Genomic DNA, 23804 nt, shown 5'->3' with positions numbered 1-23804 from the left:
TTGCAACTTTGCTACAAACGGCTGCATCGAGGCGTTCCGGGCTGCACCCCGACATAACATCGCCCAGTAACGATGAGTACGGACGACGGAGAGATCCCATCGGCGCCTCGAGGTTGCAAAAAGCTGCAAGTTGTCGAGCTTACGAACGTCCGATACGCTCCTGGGATAAATGTCTAAGACATGTATGATATAAATGTGAGCGGTTGTAACTCAGCTCATGCGATGAACTCTATGTGGTTAAAAAGAAGCTGCTTTGTCTTAACAATTTTGTTAAGTCTGTGGCGTTCATGATCATGTGGACGATTTGTATTATTGAGGGTTGGAAATCTCCAAGTTGATAGAGACTCTCTTGAATCTTCTCTTTGTACACAATAGCGTCACACGCAGGAGACAACATGTTAAGATGAAGTTCGCTAGCGTTGAAATACGATGTCTAGGATGCCCAACCGCCGACTTGTAATGAAATGCATTCGACAAGTCAGTAACATGCAGGGTTTCCAACATTATGCAGTACGTATGCAGTATGTATGCGGTATGTAATAGTCCAGAGAATGCTTATCTAACCTCACTTATCCGACTCGTTATTGGGCGTCTATTCAGGAAAGACAAACTGCTCTAATTGGTTCTGCATCGGCAATTACGTAGATGCCTCGTTTGAAGTACCTAGGTACCGTACCTTCCTACGGTTGCCAGGTCGTCAACATGACAGGGGTAATAACAGGGATAGGGGAGCCAGTGGCCATTGGACTGAAAAGGAGAAAGTGGGAATCTCAAAACAAATCATCAACAACTTACCTATCGATTACGATAACCCCTCGACTTGGAATTATTGTATATTTCCTCGTGTTTATTTGCAAACTCGAAATCAACTTCTGCAAAAAGGGTAAATCCAATACACGCGAATATCAATCATATTTGTGGGTATCTGTCGCGACTCGCGAGTCTGTCGCTACCTAGCATCACATCGTTACCCAAGCCGGGCGCAGGGAGACGGACCAAGCAGTCAAGTCAAGTTTGGTGTACAAGTTCGTAGCCTCTCTTAAACAGACAGTTTATTGAAAACATCGTAATACTGATATAGTCGAATAGAATCTTGCTCCCCATCTAAGATGGGAATTCTTTCGAACCCGCTGCGTTCCCGCGAGGGTCGGCAATCCCAATTACCTGTTTACGAAAATGTACACCTAACAAGTAAGGAACGAAATTCAAACGATTCTTATGACGATTCCGATTATGACGACTATTCTACCACCTCATCTCCCGGTACAAACAACTCAAGATTCACCAGTGCTTCAACTTCTACGGCAACCCCTATTATGCCCAAAAGATCCTTCCCGGTTCCTCGTAAACCGCGCCAACCACTTAACTACCGTTTGCCAAACAAGGTTGTTCGGTATCTCTGCTTTGGCCTAACATTCTTCATTGTCACCATGATATTCTCGCTCATCCGAGCAAGTCACAATGAGAATAGAGCCCTTGCCGAAGGCAGGATTGACAGGCCGCCATCCGCACCTCCTGCGTGGGAGCAATTCCCATTCCTTACAAGATATTACGGTGGTATTAGGAACCTAGTACCCTTTTCCCAGAACACGCCCGAGTATCCCCGATCCAAAGGGGAGCCGCCTATAGACAAGTTGTTCTATGTCAATAGCACCAACTCAAAATCTGACGTCGAAGAGCGGAACTTACCTGCCAGTAAAGAATACATCCGGTATCCCCAGAGTGTTTTCCAGGGTGCCCCTGAGCAATTTCAGGAATGCTACATTGACAAGGCAAACAAAGTACGCGTGCCTCCTATTCGCTACTACGACGGGCGCCCTCATGGTTTCCCTGACCCCGTGCTCGGTTCCTATGAGCTCCTAGGGCTTCCCGAGGATATCTGTTTCGAACGCTATGGCCGCTATGGGCCATATGGCTTCGGTTATTCCGTTCGGTCTGGTGGTCTCGGTACTGGGGAACACGGCGAAAAGGAAGGCTTTGAGGCTACTTGGGACAAGGTGCCCCAAGTCGACTGGAGAGGGACGGACTGGGCGGATGTTCAGAGACGGTGCTATCAGACAAATGCTGATCGCTACAAGAAAGTGCCCGCGAGACAACCATCTCCTCATGGTTTCTATATCAATGAGGACATTGCTGCCATCAAGCTCCAGGCGCGTGACTCTCCAGCTCCCGAATCACCGAAGATATCAACCGACAAGACAGACAAGACTGTTAAGGAAAAGAAACCGGTGCCAGCCGCCGAAGGTGTGACTACAGGGAAACAGTTACCAAGGACCGCGGTCGTCATCCGGTGCTGGGATGAATACTTCTGGAGAGAAGAGGATGTAATGAACATTCGCTCCCTAATCACCGAATTAGTGCTAGCATCTGGCGGTCGATACGATATTCACCTGCTCGTTCAAGTTAAGAATGATGCTGCACACCCAATTTGGGCAGATGCAGCCGTATATCAACGACGAATTGAAGAGACTATACCAGAGGAATTCCGAGGTATTGTTACATTCTGGACAGAAACCCAAATGTTATCGCTTTACCAGGGAATTTTCGATCTTTTCGCTCGTGGTCCGGATTTGCCTGTTCACGGTGTCTACCGTGGCTTGCAAATGGCTATGCAACATTTTGCATATTTACACCCAGAATATGACTATTACTGGCAGTGGGAGATGGACATTCGATACATTGGCCATTACTATGACTTGTTCACCAAGATAGAGAGTTGGGCCAAGGAACAGCCACGTAAGGGCCTTTGGGAACGAAATTCTCGATTTTACCTGCCTTCCGTCCATGGAACGTGGGAGGATTTCAAGCAGATGGCGCGAGTGCAGACTGAGATGGGCACTACTGGTGCCGATAATATATGGGACAACGTTCCCGGAGCCAACAAGAAATCGCAGTCCGGTCGTGGCGAAAAGCCTATTTGGGGCCCTGAAAGACCCAAAGACCCTAAAGATTGGTTTGAACCGGACGATGATCCCGTACCCGAGACAACCTATGAAAAGGATAAATATGTATGGGGAGTTGGCGAAGAGGCTGATTATATTACGTTCAACCCTATGTTCGATCCAGAAGGAACTACTTGGGGCCTCGCTGACGACATTACCGGCTATAACACAACGGGTAGCAATGGAATGCCGCCTCGTAGGGCTCAGATCATCACAGCATCACGCATGTCTCGCCGTCTACTCATGAAAATGCACCGAGAGACTGCCTTCTTGAAACATCACGCTTTCCCAGAGATGTGGCCGGGTACTGTTGCTCTGCAGCATGGTTACAAGGCCGTATTTGTACCACACCCTCTTTACGTGGACCGCGAGTGGCCTACAGAGGTCTTTGAGAGGACGCTTAACAACGGCAAAAATGGAGCTACAGGAGGCGCCCGTACTTCCGTATTCGGCCAACGTGAGCATAACCTTATAGGTCTCACCTGGTTCTACAACTCAGGTTTCGCACCCAATTTGTACCGAAGATGGCTCGGATTGAAGGTCAACAACGATGGAGGCGAGCAGTTCGAGTTGACCGCAGACGAGAGCAAGAATGGCACCAACGTCAATGAAATGCGGGGTGGAGAGGGTAGAATGTGCCTACCGCCTATGCTACTTCACCCGGTTAAGGACGTTGAGTTACCAGTTGAAGCCAACCCGGAAGAAACGCTCGAGATCCCCGAGTCCGACCCCGCGGCTTGAGCACAGTAGATAGATGGAATGAGGGATAAGGTTATTTAACGAATGCATAGGCCAGGATTTTGTACTGGGCCATTTCTATATATGGGCTCTAGCACTCGTGGCGGCGTTGGTCGGAAAGTGTGTTATCGGATGGGGTTTTTCCAATGTACTTGGCAGTTTGCGATGCGAAGCAAGCGTTGCGCGTCGATATCAGGTGTACTATATAGTTGGTTTGTACACAGGCGGAAGGGTATGACTGGATAAGAACGAATGGATAGGGATAAGGATAGGGATAGGAATAGTACCTACTTTGAGAGTGGGCTGTAATTATGACACTTATTCCGACTTCCCAATGTGTGTGGTATGTAATACTTTGTGTCAAGATTTTGGTGAACTATACGTGTCAAAAGTGTAAGATGGTTCAGGTTGCTGCTTGAGGAATTGTCTGTTGTTGCGAAAAGCATCGCTGTGTTGCACATTAATATCAAGGTAGTTATTCTAATCTTACACGACTTAGCTACAAGACTTCAAGATCTATCACTGCGAACCCTTGTTTCTAGCGACTCGCTGGAAGCTATCCTTAATTAAAGGGGAAGCAATACAGTTAAGGAAGAAGGGTGCTTTTATCACCAAGACGTGTTCTGTTTATCCCGAGTACCCCAAACTCAACAGTATTAGGTTATACCTCGTTACGACTAGGAATATGTGGACTATAAGCGTGTCTATAAGCCGGGAGCTATGAGATCAATAGTGACACTCGCAACCTGTGGGTTTCTTTAGGAGTCGAGAACGAGGATCCGTTAAAAGTAATAACACATAAATTCTAAACTAAGATATTATTTTTAAATACTAAATTGTCCTCCTCGTGTACAGTAGTAACTACCATCGATGGATAATAGTTATACTATGTAAGCTTAATGAAATACAGTAACTGGCATATTCTAATCAAACCTCTTTGAACCAACCAATAGGTATAAATCTTTAGCACTCCTTCCAGGAAAGACAAATGCCTTTACCTGTTAACTACAAAAACCTGCTGACATTCTTACATAGTTACGCCGAAACTATGAAACAAGACTAGACAACGGATATCTAGCATAATAATGTTGCTTGCGACTAGCGGGTGACCATGCTCTCAACTTGGGCCATAAAACAGGAATAGGTCCCTGTAGGAGGATGAGGATACGAGTAGATCGACATGGCGGAAACCGGGATCCGGAACAAACATGTGACATCGTAACAGCAGCCTGTTACAAAAGGAAATACTATTAGAAATATCTGGGTTAGCAAGGTAAAAGTTAAACAACTAGGTTACTAAGTAGTAATTGTTCCAACCGACAAACATACCTACTTGATGGTTAACCCCACCAACTTCCTAGGAAGTTCTAGTTAATCAAAAAGGGGAACACTGAAGACTCCATAATTCAACACTAAATACAATGAGATATAATAGAACGAAGCTTCACAAAATTTAGGTAGTCACTCTAATATTTCAAAAATCCATCCACCTTCAAAAAGCATACCACAAAAGACGCCGTAAATAATAAAGACAAACAGTGTTATCCAATAATAGATAGTTACTAGTAGATTACAACATTATGAATCAGACCCTACATTCGGAACGGGCCGAGGTATTGACACCTAGGATTGAGCTACTCTCAAGAAATACATCTATCGCTTTCCTTGCGCCGCCAGTCCAACCCTAGACATCGCTCTTATTACAAAGGGAACTACGGATACGCATCCTCCGGATATACAACAACCGAACCGCCCTGACGGTAGCCTAGTCATATACTTCTCCGTAGCCAAAAGCGTCTATGTTGCAACCCGTTTGGATAAAGACGTAACAATGTACAATATAACGCCGTTAGTGCGCGAGTTTAAAAGGCAACTTATATGCTGATGCTAATGCCAAGAGCAGCGGCGACACCGAAGTGAGGCTCGCACTGGCAGGCAGTGTTGGGGTCTTTCCAGGCGTCGGAGGAGTAGCTGAACATGACAGCCTTGTCACCGCACTCCTTGACAATGCTCTTGATGGCCACGGCTTGCTCGGCTACACCGGGAACGGCAAGACCCATAGTCACACCGGCCGAGGGCCAACCAGTCTCAAGAATGATACCAGAGACGTTATCGCAGATGTTGCTGACGATGTCGAGCTGGCCCTTGACGAACTCACCAGCCTGAGAGGCAACGGTCTGGGTGTTGAAGAAAGCGTGCGCATTGGCACCAGCAACATCGACGACACCGCAGATAGCAGAAGAGAAGTCACTCTGTTGCCAGATGTTAACAGTCTCGGCGGTAGTGTACTGGCCGGTGTAACCGGTGAACTCGCCCTTGCACTTGGTGATGAGGGAAGCAAGCTCAGCAGGTTCGCAGTAACCGTGGAAGACAGCCTCGTTACCGACAGAGATAAGGTCAACAAGTTCCCACTTGGCCCAGTCCTTGATGGCGCTGATCTGCTCAGAAACGGTGGGGTTCTGGGCATCACAGCCAGGGGAGTCGATGAAGATACCGAGGATCATCTTCAGGCCGTGCTTCTCGCAAGCGCCACCAACGTTGGGGAGGGTGTCGCAGTCAGTGGAGTAGACACGGACGGCCTCGATACCGGCAGCGGCAATAGCAGCAATGTCCTCCTCGACCTGGCTGGCGCTCTTGCATCCACCCTGCTGGCTAGTCTCGTAAGGAGTGTACGAGATACCCCATGGCTGGCCTGCCGGTCCACCGAGAGTACCGCTGGGCTTAGGCGTAGAAGTGGAAGAAGAGGGAGTAGAAGCAGGGTACGAGCTGGACTTGGGAACCTCGGGCACGGAGGTGGAAACCTCAGGAACAGAGATGCTGGAAACCTGGGGGATAGAAATGGTGGGAATAATAGAGGTGATGGGAAGCTCGGGAACAATAGAGGTGGTGGGAACGACAACTGAGGTGGGAACGGCAACGGGGACCGAGGTCGGGACCTGGATGGGAGTGGTCGAGACGCTAGGAGTAGGAGTGTCGAACGGGCAGTAGATAACGGTGTTGGTCTCAGTGACAGTGGTGACAACCTCAGGCTGAGTGTAGGTTCCAGGGGGGAAGTTGGTGACGGAGGGGACGGTCACAATGGTGGACTTGTCGACCGTAGTCGTGATGGGAGCAATGGTGTAAGTACCAGCAGACGGGCAGACGTAAGTCGTGGTCTCAATGACGCTGGTAGTGACGCCTTCGCTGGTGGAAACAGTAGCGTACGGGCAGGTAACCGTAGTCTCGGTCGTGACGATGGTGGTAACACCACCGAGGGTGTGAGTACCACTGGGGACAGCGGTCGTGGAGGGAACAACGACCGTAGTCGAGTCGGTCAGAGTTACGGTGGTAGCAGGGAAGGTGTAGACACCCGTGGTCGAGACAGTCTGGGGAATTGGCGTCGGGACGAGCACGGCGGTCGAGCTAGTCGTAGCTGGCGGCGGCGGAGGGACGGAGGAGGAAGAGGGAGTAGCCACAGCCGTAGCCGTAGCAGAAGTCGTGGGGGGGACCGGAGGGAACGAGACTAATATCTATGATTAGGAACTTATTATGATAGTCGCGAAAAGATTTGTATAACATACGAGTGGCTTCACCATAGTAGGTGCTGTAGATGGTAGTACATCCGCAGGTGGCGTTGTCAGCCTTCTTCTCGAGGGCGCGGAACGCATCGTGGGCGCGAGCGTGTCGGTGGTGAACGCTGACGGCGTTGACACCGGTCAGGGCCGCAGCAGCGGCGACCGCGATAGTTGCCTTCATTATTACTTGTTGAAATTCCTTAGAACTAAACTCCAATTGACCTTGACGGTTGCGCGAATTTAAATTGTATGGCTGTTTGTTTATTTTCGTGATATCGTGAAAACGAGTGCCCGCTAAAAGAGTGAAGCGGTGGTTTGGATACGCAGAAAACAAGGACGAAAGCTGGAGAGATGCTTTCACGTCACGGCATCGACATCAACAGGGTCGTTTCGTGAGGAAAGAAAAGAGGAAGGGAGGGTATCATGGGAACGGCAGATCTCTTGTACTTTTATTAGGGCACCATTGAGTGCCAGCGCTGCCCAGCCAGCCAGCGCCAATTTTACCTCATGGTTGTTTTTGGCAATGGGGGGCAAATGGGGTGGCAGCGTTGGTCCCCGCTGATCCTGGATCCCCTTGCTCTTCGTCCTCTGCATCTCTGCAAATGGTTCCTGTGATGGATGGATCCCTACCAGGGTCGCCTGTTCGAGCGTGGCCCAGCAGCCCCAGTTTCTATGTATTCGATTTGCACAGACAAACCACCTGCCAGCCCATGTACCTAGCAGCCTGGCAGCCTAGCAGGTCGCGGAATCCTCCACGGACGAATAGCCAGCCAGAATGTCTTGACCCTCGCTGCATAAAAGTAGGTCCATAGTGGTCAAATAGTGGTCAAATGGTCAAACTCCGAAATTCTGGTCAAAAAGTAACATCCATCTTGGGTCCTTGGGTCCAAGATGAGCTGTACAAAACTGTGACCATTGGACTGGGTTCGAGGAAGATTCGTCGAAAGAAAGGTGAATAAAGGGGGTTAGAGGGGTTAGAATGGGGTGTAAGCTTACCCCAATTGGGAGAATATCCATAGAGCCTTTTTGTTTATGACCAATCAAATATGGCCTTGGCCTGTAAAACTCTAAAATCGACTCTTCTTGGAAGGCAACCCTTTCTTTCCAGTGGGGACTTGCGGTCTTTCCTTTGTCGACTTGGGAAATTACCCGATCATGAAGCGAAATTACGCATCGACCCTGACTAAACCTATTCTGTCCTAGAGCTGGTCTAGATCTGCAGCGTACCTGCAGAACTAGGCTTATCTCGGCTTACATACTATGTACATAGGAAAAGTACCCTCGTATGCATTTATTATTAGGGCTTCAAGCGCATCAGCAACCAAGACAGACATGGAGAATTGGCAAATATGAGATAATATGAGATGGCACTCCTTTTTTTGTTCTCTTTCGTTCGGGAGCCCATCACCGCTTGATTGGCTTGTATTCTCCCCTAGTTTAGTTACTTGGCTACTTTCAATTCCATTTCGATAACCCACGTCATTACGATCCGAAGGGTTATTAACAATTGGTACTAGTTTATCCTCCTTCCTGCTGTGTAGGTAGTAGAAAAGCTAGTTAAGCTGAGTAGTGGATGGCTTGCATATTAACAGCCGTGCAGCCGTGTGATCTTAGATGCCCGGCAAATTTGCTCTTGTTGATCGTTGATCAGATCGTCTTTCCTGTCCGGCACCCACCCTTCCCCTACGCTGAACGGCCAGACCCTCTGCATAGACACTACTAAAAAAACGAGCTAGCTTCCCCAGGATTCTGACCGACAGCACATCTACATCTACATATGTGACCAATGTACATAGTATGACATGGACGTGGTAATTATCCACAGGCTAACCTAGACTTCCTAGGCACTTAAAGACTCTAGCTCCCTTCTCCTATTCTACACAGCCAGACAGCGGCCATTGATTCTACATACATAGTAAGGCTTTACCAAATCTTTGGTGACGCTTGAGCCTTAAGCCTTGAATAACCCCTTAATAGAGCGGGTGTTGGCTGGACTGTGGACCCGAACAAGATTAATGCCAGATTAACACATGAGATTAACAGGTTCTTGTAGCCTGAAACCTAGAGTCTAGAGTCTACTATTAGATAGCCTATTGTTAGGGCCGACGTCAATTTTGGACCCTGGGCTCATACAACGTAGTACTGTACGCACTGGGGAACTTTACATAGTAATCATGGAAAATGGATTGACCGCTGGCGTTGTACACGTGGTTGGGTGCTGTTGTTGGTTATTCGACCTGATAATACAGACATTGGGTCGTTGGCTGTGTTGTCAGCGTCGGCTATTCAAGCAGCCAAGTCATGTTGTCCCGACTTGGAACTTACATACATAGAATCAGTAAAATAATCTTCGCTGACTTTCCATCCAAGGTTGGGATCACGTTAATCCTCCACGTCCCCATTATTCAAGCTTTTAAAATAACACGTTATTTCAGGCATATCGAATGTCAATCCTATTATTTCCATTTAGAGCCTCAACACGCTGACACGATATGTTTGGTACACCGTCTTGTGAAGATTGGCATATATGTTGCCCTTTTCTATAGTAGAAAGGCTAATACCTAGTACAGATCTACTTAACCCCGAACTCATATCCACACCAAGGAAATATCGTAACGATTCCCCGGATTAGGAATGTTGTCGAGCATTGATGGATCCTATCACTGATTCCGAGAGTTGATCCAAGTGGCTTTACTGAACGTATTCTACATTATGTCCGAAATTCTCTTCGTTTATAATCAAACTTTATCGCAATGTGAGAGTCCGGCAACTGGCAGTCGGAGGAGAGTGCTTTACAACAGCACTGAGGCGGCAAGTGCTATGGAGACAGCGAACAGACCAACCTGGATCAAATGTCAGCTACAAGCGAAGAACATGAGAAGACGGACTTACCGAAATGCCGTTCACAGCTCCGGCGCCTGACACAGGGATTTGCCCACCGCCAGTAGCGTTTGGCGTCACCCCGCCGGTACCCATCGGCATCCCAGTCGTCGTCCGTGTCTCATTGGCCGTGACAGGACTAGACGTGGATGGTTCTGTTGGTGTAGAAGTTACCCAACTGCTAACCGCAGCTGTCGTATACGAGCCGGATATGCCGGTGGAGGAACCAACCGACTGTGAGATGGAAGTCATCTCACTCATGGGAGAAACAGTGCTCGACATGCTCAAGGCATGCGGCATGTTTTCCATGCCAGACGTCTGTGCTACGGCACAGCTGGCCAACATCAAAATTGCAAAGCTTTTGGTAGCCATGTTCCTAAATCCGGTAAAGTATTTTAAAGGGGAAAGGGAAAAGGGTGTGATGAAGCAAGCCACGAGTTGGGAGGATATAACAGGTGCGAAGACGAGAGGTCAAGTAGAAGAACCTACTCGCGGCACACACAAAGGCTTACGATCGCCTTTGAGAAGATGACATCGTTTACACTTGGCGAACAGGCGGGCTCGAAAGACTTCTTTCATATATTATTTGCCGCCGAGATGCAATTGATATATTTGAAAGACATGAATAATATGCTGTAAGGTTTTTCCAACGTAACTATTCGAAAGCAGAACTGACATGACTATTTCAAGTCATGAGTTTTCAAGTCATGAGTATTGCTTGTGAGAGTGTAGGTAACTAAACGTTAGCTCATCATGTACCTACATAATGAGTTAACGTTTAGAGGTACATGACTATAGAAAGTATATATTTATTTATTTAAGGTGCACTATTATTGTTGGCATTAGCTAAGGTTGTTTATATTCATACATACAGTGGTGTACTTGCCCGTATTTAAACGACAATGGAGCAGTCTCGGAGTAGTAACGGACCGTTGCCACCTGCTCTTGATGTAAGTACAGCTGATAGAGACGTGATGCGACCCACTCACTCACTATTAAAACTTTTAACAAATTTTCGCCACGATGAGAACAAACAGGACAACGAGAAATTATCTTTAACAAAAAGTCTTTCTTTCATTCACAGCGCGTGGATACAATGCTACGGACGTCGAGTAAATCTTATGTATGCTGGAGATGTGCCTTTCAAAGGGTCACATCACCCATAGCTTCAAAGTCAGATGCGAAGTTTCTGCCAAGAATTAACCAACCTCTATGGAGAAGAGTATGTGATAGCAGACTTTCATATCCCTCTTAACCGTCCTAATTCTAAAATGTTTCTGTAGACTCTAGCTACCGTACAACATCCTGAACTAAGTGGTAATGATCCACTTGCGCAGTTGCGCGCCTTGGAAGAACAAGCGGAAAAGGGGAAAAACAAAATACCCATCCGAGAACGCTTAAGGAAATGGGAGGAAGAAAACCAAGATGAAGTAAAGTCCATGTTGTCTGATTATGCAGATACTGGCGAGTTGTCCAACAGTTTCACTCGCCCGCAGAATGTGTCCATGGGTACCTTTGATGTGGCTGCGCCGTTATTCGATGGAGACGAACTTGGCGACCTGCGTTCCGATGATGCCATTCTGAGACCCGGAGACATGGTTGAGTTAAGGTATGATACCTTTTTTCTCTCGCCCCCCTTCATATCAAGACTAACTAGGCTTCTACAGTTCCGAAGGGTCGAGACGACCTATGTTGGCTATTTGCCTGGGTCGTTACAACGGCTATGATCACTATTACACAAGCAGCGGTAAATGGTTCGTTGGCCTAGGCGTCAAGTCCCTTTTCGTCGTTCAAAAATTTGTCACGCCGGCTGAGCTCGAACCTGTCCTCAAGGAATTACCCACTGGCGCCGTACCGTTAGAAGCCCTAAATGCTCTTCAGGATCTTGGCCATGGTCCTTCTAGAGCCGCAGGAGCTAAGCTTCTGCGTAAGATGATGGATTTTGCCCACGATGCGGAAGCCGTGTATCAGGGAAATGCCGGTACACTCGACGCGTCTAGCGCTTTCATCGGTGATCCATTAAAACATCGATATCTGACCCTGCACGAAATCACCGAGCTACTGCTTCCTGAATCTTATCAAAAGGACGGAAAGTTCGAGCCCGTAGCCCTGTACGCCGTTCACAGATCTCTCCTACAAGATGAAGTTTTCTTCAGACCTCTCAGGCAGACTGGTCACAGAAGATCGTATCTTTTCGAAATCAGTCCGCTGTCCGAGGTACAAATCATCCAGAAGGTAGAGAAGCTAGTCCGAGATTTCGTAGAAATAGATGTAGGTTTACTCGAAGGTAAAAAAGCCGGTCCATCTCCGGTGCACAGTTTCATCAAAAACGCCCGCAAACTGATCGACCGGAGCCGAGAAATCCGACCGTGGACAGAAAGCGGTATCATTGGACCGTCAAAGGTAGAAGCATCGTCGGCAAAAGCTCCGGCGCCAGCCAGCCACCAGTGGTCCGAGACCGATCTAGAGATATTGCAATTTATGGAGTTATGGTCTAGCTACCAGAAATTTCCAAGTTATTCACGGCTCCAATGCTATGGATCTACTATCTTACGAGCCCTCGACAGGTATGAAAACGCCGGAGGATATTCGGCATCAACGGGTTGGACTTTCTTACAGGAAGTTGGCTGGATACCATCCTGGGAAATTCCCGCTCGATATAACATACGTTTCCCAGGTGTTGAGATTAAACGAGGAGGAGGCTACATTCGACCTCACTTCGGCAATCTTGATCGCTACATAAAAGGAGACATCTTAGCTCCTTTGAGGAAAACTTGGAAACTCACTGCTTATTGCATCGACTCTGAGGCCACCATGGACATCGACGATGCCGTGTCAATCGAGAAGAGTTCCAATCCCGATCAATTTTGGATTCATATCCATGTTGCGGATCCGGCTTCTTCGATCCAGGCCGAAACGCCTGTCGCTAAGTATGCCGAGCTGATTCCCGAAACGATATACTTGCCTGGTCACTTCGAGCGTATGCTACCACAAAATATTGGCCCGGACATATTTTCTTTAGCCCCGGGCAGACCTTGCTTGACGTTCAGTGCGTTGATAGACAAAGACGGGCACGTTTTGGATCGTAACATCACACCCGGAATTCTAGAGGATGTCGTTTATATGACCGACGGGGATGTTGCTTCAGTAATCGAAGGCCACCAGGAGCATCCCACTACCGGACAAGGAGACGAGGTAATTCTTGGTTCTATTCCAAAGGCCAAGCCGCCTCCTAGACGGATGACTCGGCCTCAACATTTAAGCGAGGATCAAAAGAATGAATTGGCGCTCCTTTCGGAATTAGGCAAAGCTGTCCATGCCCACAGACTTGAGAAAGGGGCCACTCCTTTCTTTCACCCTCGCCCCGAAGCAATGGCCTACTTTGACCACCTTCCACAGCGCGAGATCGATAACTTCACGGCTTTGATAGGGGATCCTTCAATCCGTGTCGGGTACTCTAAACGCTTCGCGACTGATCTGGTTGAAAACGCTATGCGACTGGCTGGTGAGATCGCCGCTAAATGGTGCCACGAGCGTGGCATTCCAATCCCGTTCCGCACGCAGCCCCACGCCACGCAGAACATGGACAGAGTCCAGCAGTACACCCGCGACGTCTTCTACCCTCTGCTCAGAGCAGGCATCCGGCCCGACGATAACCAGTGGCGCCACCTCTGGTCTCTCACCGGCAACGACGAGCTCACCACGACCGCCGGCCCGTACTTCACGCTCGGCGTCGATATGTACACCAAGGCGACATCCCCGCTCCGTCGGTTCTCAGACTTGATCGTACACTGGCAGATCGAAGCCGCCCTTTTGAAGGAGCACACCTCTGGTACTTCGCTAATCGGCAACAAGAGCGACAACTCATTCCTGCCCTTCAGCCGCGAGCAGCTAGATCGCATGCTCCCCATGATCCGCGTGCGCGAAAAGCAAGCGCGCGCCTTGATCCGCGGCGACGGCGGCGACCAGTGGATCCTGCAGGCGTTGGTACGCGCATGGCGCTTCGGCGAGGCCAAAATCCCCGAGACCTTCCGATTTACGGTCCTGCACGTGAATGGCCGCCGGTCAGCCCAAGGACGTCTGGATTGGTTCGACCGGACCGCCCTCTTGCGCCCCGAGACGCTAAACGGCGTCGTCCGGATGGCGGAGGTGCGCGTCGGAGACGTGTACGAGGTTAAGCTGCATAATATCAACGTGCATATGAATAGGGTCTACGTCGAGGCGGTTAAGGTCCTAAAGAGGATGGGCGATGAGATCATTGTGCCGGAGGGGGATAAGGCCGAGGTTGTGGAGACTTAGGGGCCTGGCTTGAAGGGAAAAGGGGAAAGGATACATCTTTCTACAAGATATTGCCACGCGTGGTATGTAAAATACGATGTATAGATACGTATAGAAAAAGCGACTCCATTACTTGAAGCATCATTCGCCTCTACCCCTGTGATATCTAGTTATATAGACTATTCATGTCTAGATCTTTGTTTATCACAATCATCACATAACTCAAAGCAGACAAGCATGATTATGACCAAATCCCTAGGGACTTTGTATTTTATCGTGATCATGAAATCCGGCAGGCTTGCCTACTGCCCAGCTATCTCTTATTGCTCTGGGCAAATCTACCTGTAAGCCGCCCCCTGCCGGCTCCGTAACAACCAAAAGTACATTCCCAAGGCCAAATTCACGAGACGCCGAGCGATTAACCCACCATGTGTCCTTGCTGAGAGAAGCAGTCGAGAAAATAGACAAAAGCCACCCACAGGTATTTTACAACCATGTGTATGGTAAGTCGAATCAGCCCTCTATTCTCCCAGCATTACGACACCTAGGGGTCAATAGAAGATCCTCGTAGCTGTCCGTTCTTCAAAAGGGGTGCCCTTGAAACGCACTTCGATAATATTGCTTTTTTTCCTTCTATAGTTTGTCCATTCCACCTCAACCCGCCGATGATATAGTTCCCATGGTAAATCAATACATAGAACGCCTCATTAAATCGCCGGTGGAGGAAACCCCTCCCGTGGTATTTCCGTGATTCCGTTCCGTGTAATTGTCTTCCCCACTCCAGTTCCAAAGACCCGAGTTCTCTGATATAAAAGTAATTTTGCTTTTGAAAAATATTAGCGCATTAGTCGATCTGCCAGATGCCAGATACTATGCAGTTATAGGTAGTAAACCCCCGACGGTGCGTTGGCAGGCCCATGTCCTATCAAACCAGCCACGAAATGCGGTTCCAGGATATACTAGAACAAGAACCGCACCAAGTAGCGTCCTTATAAGGATATTCCCGTCGATTCGTGGTTACTCCCCGCCCATTAGATCCTATGCTTCGACGATAAAACGATGTGGCCCTGTCACCTCCTCCAACCGACATTCCAGATGACATGTGCAATATCCCGAGCAGTGTTGACCGTATCTATTACCCGTCCAATTATTCCATCGTTAGGCTGGACATCGCCCTCCTCAAATGGCATGAACATGCCACTCTCCGTCCGACGCATGCCTGTCGGTTCATTGAGGTGATTATTCGTGGACGAGGAACGTAGGGGGCTTTGTTTAAAGGGTGACGTTGCGTCTACTGGGCTAGATACTGGGGTTGAGCTGGTCTCCTCGTCTAATTCTTCGCCATCGTCACCTACAAGAAATGGGCTTGATGCCTTAGAAGGTCTTAACGTCTCTTGGGAAGAAGACGGTGATATGATTGGACTCCTCAAATGGCCTGTGCTGTGCTTCATTGCAGTTTCAGGATTGGGGGAATCTTCCCTATACTTCAAAGTCGTCGAAGGTAGCATCGCGATGGTCTTACTCTCGGCGGGTGTATTCACCGGAGATCTCTTTCGTGGAAGAATGGGTTTCTTGGACGTCTTGGTTCTCTTCATCATGATTGCGCCATCATCGGAATCGCTGTCGTCGTTATATGCCCAGCGGCGGTGGTGATCTACTTCGTCCTCATCCTCGTCCTCTCCCTTTACATCAACTGCGATGCACTGCTGGACCTGCTCGTCAAAGTGAATATGCTTCCGTTCCGAGGAAGGCGAGATAATGCCAGACGAAGCTGTGGATGGCACCATACTCGTATTCTCACGGCTCCTCCTTCTGGAGGAGAAGGGAAAGGTGACATAATCTGTGGTGGCGCGGAGTAATATGGGTCGGCTAACACGGACGGCACCATCTTTTTGCTGAGCCTGAACGGCGGCCGTAGCTTGTTTTAGGAGCGATGAGGTAGAGAGCGATCTTTGGAGCATGACCTCTGACATACTCCTCTTCTTAAGGATAGGCTTTTTGTTAACAAACGAGTCGCATCTCGACAGTCTAGAATTCTCTTGTTCTGTGTCAGTGGGAAATAATTCCCCACGGCGAGTCTGTAGAGGTCCATAGAGCCAAGTCACGTCACAGTCCTTGAGCCTATAAAACGGGTCAGATATTTGAACAGAGCGTGTAAAGAGAGACATACCAGTTTAGAGTCTCCGGCGTTACTGTTTTTAACTTATACTTAGCTTTCATCCAAGTCCTCCAGGACGCGTTCTCGAGTCGTGGCCCATTGCTGTACTCGGATCTCTTGGCGACAATATACCTCCAGGACGACCAAATATCTTCTTCCCTCCAGTCGTGCGATAGATAATCGACATGGTGAGTGGGATGGTGCTCAACGGCCGTATCATCTTCAGCACGCTCTAAGGCATCCGGTGATTCTGGGCGTGAAGTAGCCGCTGACGTATCAGGGTCAGTTGGAGATACGGTATATGAATCGCCTGTTCGAGGACTCGGAGGCGGTTCCAAGTCCTCAAGCGGACCAAAATACGGATTGTGGCCGAGCCCGGACACAAAGAGGTGGTCATCGGGCTGGATGCGAATGTCTTCTTCGCATTGTCCGTCGAGAGATAGGTTAGTGGCTGGCGTGGAAGAATACGATGGTTCGGAAGACTCGGGTTGGAGGGTGCGAGGAGAAGATGGAGCAGAAGACGGGCTAGAATTGGGTACTATGTGAGGATGGTGGTGGTAGACCTCGTGGTAGGATTCGTGAAACGCGTCGCCTATTTTTGAGGTCGAAGCCGAGGTATGAAAGCTCTGCGACGGACCCGACATGAATCTAGGTTGAGAATGAGATCTCCTCAAAGAGGACGAGGAAAAGAGGTCGTTATCGTCTGAAGGAAGAACCACAGCCATGTCGAAATAAGATTCGTCCCTTTGGACGAAGAATAAAGAAACCCAAATCCTCCGACGTTTATAACTCTAATACGGATCTGGTGGCTGCCTTCATGGGAACGATATTGTCGTCTTAAGATAGGACGACTAGAAACACTTCAAGACAATATTCGCTCACAAGACGAAAAGTCTTGAATCGCTCACAATCGTTCTCGTCTGGCTGGGGTATTTCCGGATGACGTGACAAATCTGGAGTGGATGGAGTGGATGGTTGTGCGCAGCCGGAGTGAAGCCGATATTTGAATTCAATTGCTGCATAAGATAATTCGAAAGTAGTCGGCTAAAGGTGACGCGGATGTAATCGGCGACGTCGAGAAACAAAACGCACTCGCACAAAGAGGATCGGATTCGTAAATTCGAACGTGGTGTACGTAGAAGGAGGGATGATTTTGCATAGATAAGAGGCCAAGAGGCTTAAGAGGCTTGAGAGGCTTGCCTTGGTCCACGGTTTATTAGAGGGTATTGGATCGAAAACAATCCGCGGCAAAATGTTTGGTACCGTACAGTAAGTTGCCCTAGGCTAGTACAAGTACAAGTACAAGAAGGGCTGGAAGGGTGGAAATTCCGGGAGATCGGAAGCTTGCAAGGATGTGAAGGAGGATTGAGGGGTTGAGACTTGACAGGGCCAGCCAGTCACGGAGCAAGGCTGATGGCGAATGGCATGGATGACTCGACGTGGGTGGACGGAGACACTAAAGAAGAGAATTACATCCGTAGTATGAGACGGTATGGAGTGTCTGGAGTGTATGGAGGGGACGAAGGAGGAGGGAGAAGGAGAAGGGAAAGTCTTTCTATTCTTTCTATGCTGCAGATAATAAGATAAGATTGGTGGAGCGAGTTGGGATGATTGTTTTACTGTAAAATAATAAGAGGTACCTAATAAGACACCTGCTGCTCCTGCTATTGCTACTGCTACTTCCTGCTGTAAGTACGCCGCAACGTAATAATCTAGGTACCTGGTCCTACTTACCATAGGTTAGTCCCGTAGTTAGTGCGTCTTATTTGCATTTAGTTGCACGCCTACTTTCCATAATAAGGACATGAGCACAGGTTGCATTACTTATGTACTTCTTAATGTACATATTATACTTTCAAGCACTGCAGCTTACAAGCTTCTATGTATAAGCATACATTAGTATCTTTAAGCGACCTTTAAAGGTGCTTAAGGTTAGGTACCGTCTTACATATACGTGAGCAGGTAATTCGTAATTTATCACTATTTTGCGAAATTGGAACTCTCTATTGCGTCTACGTAGCCCTGCCAAGTTCGTTTGAGCTTTGCCGGAGCGTACATACCTAAGCCCGTAAAACCTGGGCTGCCGGGTATGTTGCGAGGGCATGGCGTAGTGTATGTAGATGCAGGGCGAGCCCGGGGGTTTTCCCTGGTGTGTTTTGGCGCGCAGCACACTTGCGTATGAACTACGAGAGCTGATAACATCGACTTTTCAGGTCCACAGTCTGTCAGGTCCACTACCTAATGCCCACTAATGCCCAAGTACCTATATGCTGATAGGTAGGTACCTGTTGTTCTAATGCGCCGGAACTAGAATAGAAGAAGTGGAGATGCCAGGAATGCGAACAAGATAACTTTCTACGGACGCAACCTTGGTGGAAAGCGCTGCATTAACGGCCGTGACTAACGGAAGTACCCCAGAACAGCCCAGGACTGGACCCGGTCGCATACGTTCGAGTTAGTGGATGGAGTATACTACAATAGATAGCGCGGCTGCTCGCCTGTACCTACACATATGCATACCTACTACATGTCTATATATTTTGCCCCATTTGCCCACATATTTGCTGCATACATACAGTACCACTGGGCGCATGCAAGCCTACTAGTACCTACTTACATACCTAGGTAGTACGTACATGTTACCTTAAGGATGTTATGTACGAGCGGCGCCGCGAGTTGATACCTCTTTTGCATTGCAGTGCGACATGTATGTATGTAAGGAAGTGGGCTTTTTTAGTGTAGTTCCAGGACTCTTTGCCTCCTCCCATGGGCGGTCAGATGGACTCCTCCGCCTGTCCTGGTTTCATAAAAGCGCATCGTTAGGCTCATCGAAGAACAGCCGCCGCGCCGTTTAAAAAAAAAAAAAGAACCACCGAAGTTCGAAAAATACATTAATACCAACCAAATCAAAACCGGCGAAATTATGGGTCTCAGAACTTGCATGGGCCATGGGAGTGGAAAAAAAAAATCTAGTGTCTTACTTTTACACTTCGCCAGGAGAAAAATTTTTGGGTGGAACGCAGGCTAGGCTAGACTAGAAACCGTGTAAGTCGGTTCGTTTTCTAACTTCTAGGTTACGAAGTAACGCCGACTTCTTTTTTCAGCCTCTATCCCTCTTTTCGGGTGATTAAGGAACTAATGAGGAAGAGAAGGAAAAAAAGGTTCTTTCGGAAATTCGTGGCTCGCTAACCGACCCGACGCGAACGGACGCATACGCAAGATCCATCGCCGCCAAGTATGTCTGTATCTATTCCATATATATTTTATCACATAATTATTTACGACACTTGCGATTTTCTACAAAACCTACAAAGTACAGTAACAACTTTACGTAGCTTGACAACAAAGAACTATTACCGAAGGTCCAGAGGGCTAGATTTCCAAGCTGCATGGGGCGAGAACAAGATCGACAGCTTTTTAGTTTCCTTGATAGGTGTGTAGGTTTCTCTTCCCCGGACGGGCAGACGGGCTAGAAAAGCCTATTTCTTCCAACGTTGCAGGGGTTGATTCGAGAGGCGACCGCAGAAAAAAAGATAAAGGGGGGGTCGGCGTAAACACCGAAGCATCATGATAACCGTCTTATGTGTTAAGTATTTAGTGTTTGTGTTCTATCGAGATCTTGACTTTGTTTATACATAAGATAAGAATATTATATCACAATGAGATTCGTACATAAGCTTAAAGGTTATGGCGTTTTCTTGGAAAGCTTATACGTCCAAGTATGTGAGAATGCGTAATACTGCATTCGTAATTCCATTTTAGTTTTCTTGATAGGCGAGTATAATATTTATAGTAATCATCATCATCATTATCATCATCATTATCTATTCATCCCATGCTCCATTGCTAGGTACATGGCTGTCATACGTACCTATACATAATAATCAAGCCTCATGAAATAAAAGGCTTTTTTTTTACGACATACCTAGGTTAACATCTTCGTAGATTGTGGCTTTCGGTGGCATCTCTTGGCTAAAACATACCTACCCACACGAACTACAGACTCATGTACAGATTAACCTCACGCAAGCAGCTGATCACTTATGTAGACTAGCCTTGGAGACGATCACCGACCGCTCGTCACGCTATCTACATAAGAGGAGTAATCTAGATTTCCCCCTTTCCCCGTCCAAGGCTCCATTCCAATGTCTTATCCATTTCGTGGGGTTCGTTTTTCTTTTGTTCTCCCTTGCTTCGGAGGTTGTATTTGAAAGTTCGATCATATATATAGTAATTATAACCGAATAGAAACATATACACTTGTGTTTCCCTACCTTTCGTCTTTCACGTAGTACTTGGTACTATCATATCACAACATAGCCGTTCTCGTCCTACCAGTACGTATACTGGTATAGTGCATACTGTATAAAATACCTACTCCACGTCTGTATTACGATGGCCCAATCTCCACCCCCGCCGCGCTCCGTGTGACGTACCTCCTCGGCTCCTCCTCCACGTTTGAGCGAAAATCCGTGGCTTCGAACGGGCTGAAGAGGCTGCTGCTACGTATTTAGTGTACTGAACCCCTGTTTTTCCACCATCGTCATCATCTTCTTCTTCCCAACGACGGGGAATTGGCCCCGACGAGCCCCTTTTACGTTATAGCATCGAGCCTCGACGTCACTCGCCAATGATCTAGTGGTTATTCGGAATAGATTCAACAATGAATACCCGTCGCATATGTAATACAGTACATACATAGTCAACAACGTCTTTGCTTGACTTCTCCACGTTTTCTAACTGACTACCTAACTCATGTAGGTAACTAACTAATGCTGGCCTCGGGAACTCTGTAATCCGCCAGATTAGGTCATAGATTGGTGATCTCTCGATGATAGATGATATTGATGATAACCACACGACTCTACTACCTACACCACAGTGTCGTGTCGTGCCGTGGCTATGCCGTGCTATGCTGTGCTGCAGCAATTTCCCTGAGTTGACTTCTGCGCGAGATATGTCAAGTTCCACCATCTGCAGTGACCAGATGTCGTCCCCGACGCCCCAGGATGGCTTCGTACGACGCGACGGAGTCTTCGATACGCTATGGTTCGTCCAAGCGCTCCCCGCAGATGACTCCGAAGCCGAAGTCGAGAAGGGGGGGGGATGAGGGAATGGGGGAATGGGGGTTTACAGAAAAAGCTGACTAAAAGCCGACAGCGAACGACTTTCATTTGCAAAAGTAACCCCAAGGTAAGAAAAAAGTGCCAGCTAATCCATTCCCGCGGGTCTCTTGGCGCTGTTGCCAGACTCGAGATTACTCTACGGAACCCCCATGCGCCCCGTGGCCCATGATGAAGGTCCTGCGGTGCAACTGGAAATACAACACCGATTCTATCATTCCTTGCACACCGAGTCCGCGCCGATGACGTCGACCTCACGCCGTTATATCGCAATAATATAGCAAACATGCAACAAAAAGCCAAAAAGCCAATCTACCTACGATTTCTTTTCCTAGGTACATACATACGCGCATAAGCATACGCATAAGCATAAGCCCGATCCAGCAGCTTTTACTCAATAGCCAATTACCAGTTAAAACAGAAACGGGTACAAGAAGAAAAAGAAAAAAACAATACCTAGCATGTCTTTGCGGGTGATCGCTGACGATCTCGAGAATTGGTGACCTGACACATACATTTTATAATTCGAAACTTCTTATCTGCAACGCGCACAACAGTTGTCTTATATTATTGTGTCTCCGAAGGAAGTGAAACCGAGTCAGTCAGTCAGTCAGCAACTGCCAGCCACAGCTAGCCTCGCTTTTTTATACTCTTTTTTTATATACCAATCCCACTTCTTCTTGCAGGATCAAGCTAGTAAAAAAAAGTATCTACATGTCTTAAATCTACCCGCTCCATCTTCGCTTATACCTACTCCTATGTAGATGCTATGCATAGCGCTACCTTGTATAGCTTTATTCACGTGGTTGTATCGTCACCCGCTAGATTGAGTTTGCTACTATGCAACAAGCTCTAGCTATTTTATGGCGTCTATGCTAGTAAGATGTCAGGGTGTTTGGATGTCTACAAGGTAGAGCTACCTAGATAGGGAACGTTGCAACAACAGCCATGATCTCGGATGCGTTGCTAGCTGGTAATACAGGGGCTCCGAGATCTCCATCAAAAACACAATCCTGGGCCCTGTGGGCACACGAATTCGAGCCGTTCCGAGCTTACGACGGTCGCCGTCATGATAAATAAAAATCATAGAATTAGTCATCGAAGTCAGATATACGGATCCCCTGTCATGACATTTGTTGAAGCGATAGCCTTGTAGCCCAATTGTTTACCAATGATACCGATCGATGTGGATGAAGGAGTGTGTGTGTGCGTATGTGTTGTCACGCCTCCTCCCTGTTGTCTGTTGAGATAACAGGTATATTTTCGGTTAGGACGTACTCTGAGCTCACTGGAGAAGAGTCTTCGCCAGACCTTCTTCTGTTGTTCCGAAAAACGAGCCGAACAAGGACTGCCGGTTCCTTCGCAACGTCTGGATACCGTCACCGTATCATCACTACCTAGCATCTGGAATCCCGCACCTATTATGTAAATGACATATGAGCCGCTCCCGAGGCTCAGATTTTCGGAAACTCATCCGCGCGCTCCCTATGGCGGTGCTTTATCTTATACCTAGATAGATGAAGGCGGCAGCAAGAATCTGATCATGATCATAAAAATCGCGTCCGCACAACCATGTCGCCTTAGGCTTTCCGTGCCAAATAAAATGCGACACAAGGCTAGGTGCACAGAGTTGCAGTCCGATTTCGTATGCCTTCTCCACTTCCTGCGTGCATATTCGAGCCATTAAGTTGCTGTCTTCCGCTTTCGTCTAGAACATGATCTCCTTGAATGGACTAGCGTCTTCTTCTGTGGGTGGCGTATTTCGCGATAGACGGCTTTTCACCGGTGAAACAGAAAATTGAGAATGGAGTCATCGGATATGTAGATTATGTTTGGACTCACTAGCATAAGGAGCCCTGGCCTCGCATTAAACTTGACTATGAGCAGCTGACTATGAGTATCGAACTTGGACACATAGACACAGAAGAAGCTATTCATACGGCCAAGCGACCGCGTGCCCCATGGAAGGCCGTACATAATTAGCCCTGCTCATTAGAATCCATCACGTAAAATCTTATATGCATCAGGGGGAGCTATCAGGGTTGATATTGTGGTGCTGCAAGTCGCATTGATTCCCTTGCCAGTAACAGGCTGGTATGAGTTAGCGCTGCGCAGCTTCGAGAAAGATGCT

At 47.9% G+C, this 23804-nt stretch overlaps 5 protein-coding genes across 5 annotated transcripts; 3 read left to right on the top strand and 2 right to left on the bottom strand.

The window, feature by feature from the left end:
• Positions 1–790: 790 nt before the first annotated feature.
• Positions 791–4015, top strand: F5Y00DRAFT_229594 (uncharacterized protein). The gene is made up of 2 exons (XM_048006785.1): positions 791–1025; positions 1090–4015. The coding sequence occupies exon 2, from the start codon at positions 1110–1112 to the stop codon at positions 3681–3683; it is 2574 nt and encodes an 857-aa protein (XP_047867315.1). The 5' UTR covers positions 791–1025; positions 1090–1109; the 3' UTR covers positions 3684–4015.
• A 1049-nt stretch (positions 4016–5064) lies between these two features.
• On the bottom strand, positions 5065–7939 carry F5Y00DRAFT_267626 (glycoside hydrolase family 17 protein). The gene is made up of 2 exons (XM_048012103.1): positions 7241–7939; positions 5065–7182 (listed from the first exon to the last, which is right to left on the bottom strand). The coding sequence occupies exons 1-2, from the start codon at positions 7413–7415 to the stop codon at positions 5555–5557; spliced, it is 1803 nt and encodes a 600-aa protein (XP_047867314.1). The 5' UTR covers positions 7416–7939; the 3' UTR covers positions 5065–5554.
• Positions 7940–9599: 1660 nt separating this feature from the next.
• Positions 9600–10832, top strand: F5Y00DRAFT_229592 (uncharacterized protein). The gene is made up of 2 exons (XM_048006784.1): positions 9600–10077; positions 10127–10832. The coding sequence occupies exons 1-2, from the start codon at positions 9947–9949 to the stop codon at positions 10644–10646; spliced, it is 651 nt and encodes a 216-aa protein (XP_047867313.1). The 5' UTR covers positions 9600–9946; the 3' UTR covers positions 10647–10832.
• Positions 10833–11011: 179 nt separating this feature from the next.
• On the top strand, positions 11012–14518 carry F5Y00DRAFT_229590 (RNB-domain-containing protein). The gene is made up of 3 exons (XM_048006783.1): positions 11012–11336; positions 11398–11723; positions 11782–14518. The coding sequence occupies exons 1-3, from the start codon at positions 11211–11213 to the stop codon at positions 14411–14413; spliced, it is 3084 nt and encodes a 1027-aa protein (XP_047867312.1). The 5' UTR covers positions 11012–11210; the 3' UTR covers positions 14414–14518.
• Positions 14519–14937: 419 nt separating this feature from the next.
• F5Y00DRAFT_8288 (uncharacterized protein) lies at positions 14938–17554 on the bottom strand. Its single transcript, XM_048014210.1, has 2 exons — positions 16563–17554; positions 14938–16513 (listed from the first exon to the last, which is right to left on the bottom strand). The coding sequence occupies exons 1-2, from the start codon at positions 17273–17275 to the stop codon at positions 15463–15465; spliced, it is 1764 nt and encodes a 587-aa protein (XP_047867311.1). The 5' UTR covers positions 17276–17554; the 3' UTR covers positions 14938–15462.
• Between the last annotated feature and the right edge of the window lie 6250 nt (positions 17555–23804).

The sequence above is a fragment of the Daldinia vernicosa genome, assembly GCF_022497035.1.
Source record: "Daldinia vernicosa strain CBS 139.73 unplaced genomic scaffold F5Y00scaffold_10, whole genome shotgun sequence".
Classification (NCBI taxonomy): Eukaryota; Fungi; Ascomycota; class Sordariomycetes; order Xylariales; family Hypoxylaceae; genus Daldinia; species Daldinia vernicosa.
This window is presented reverse-complemented; position numbering and strand designations above follow the sequence as displayed.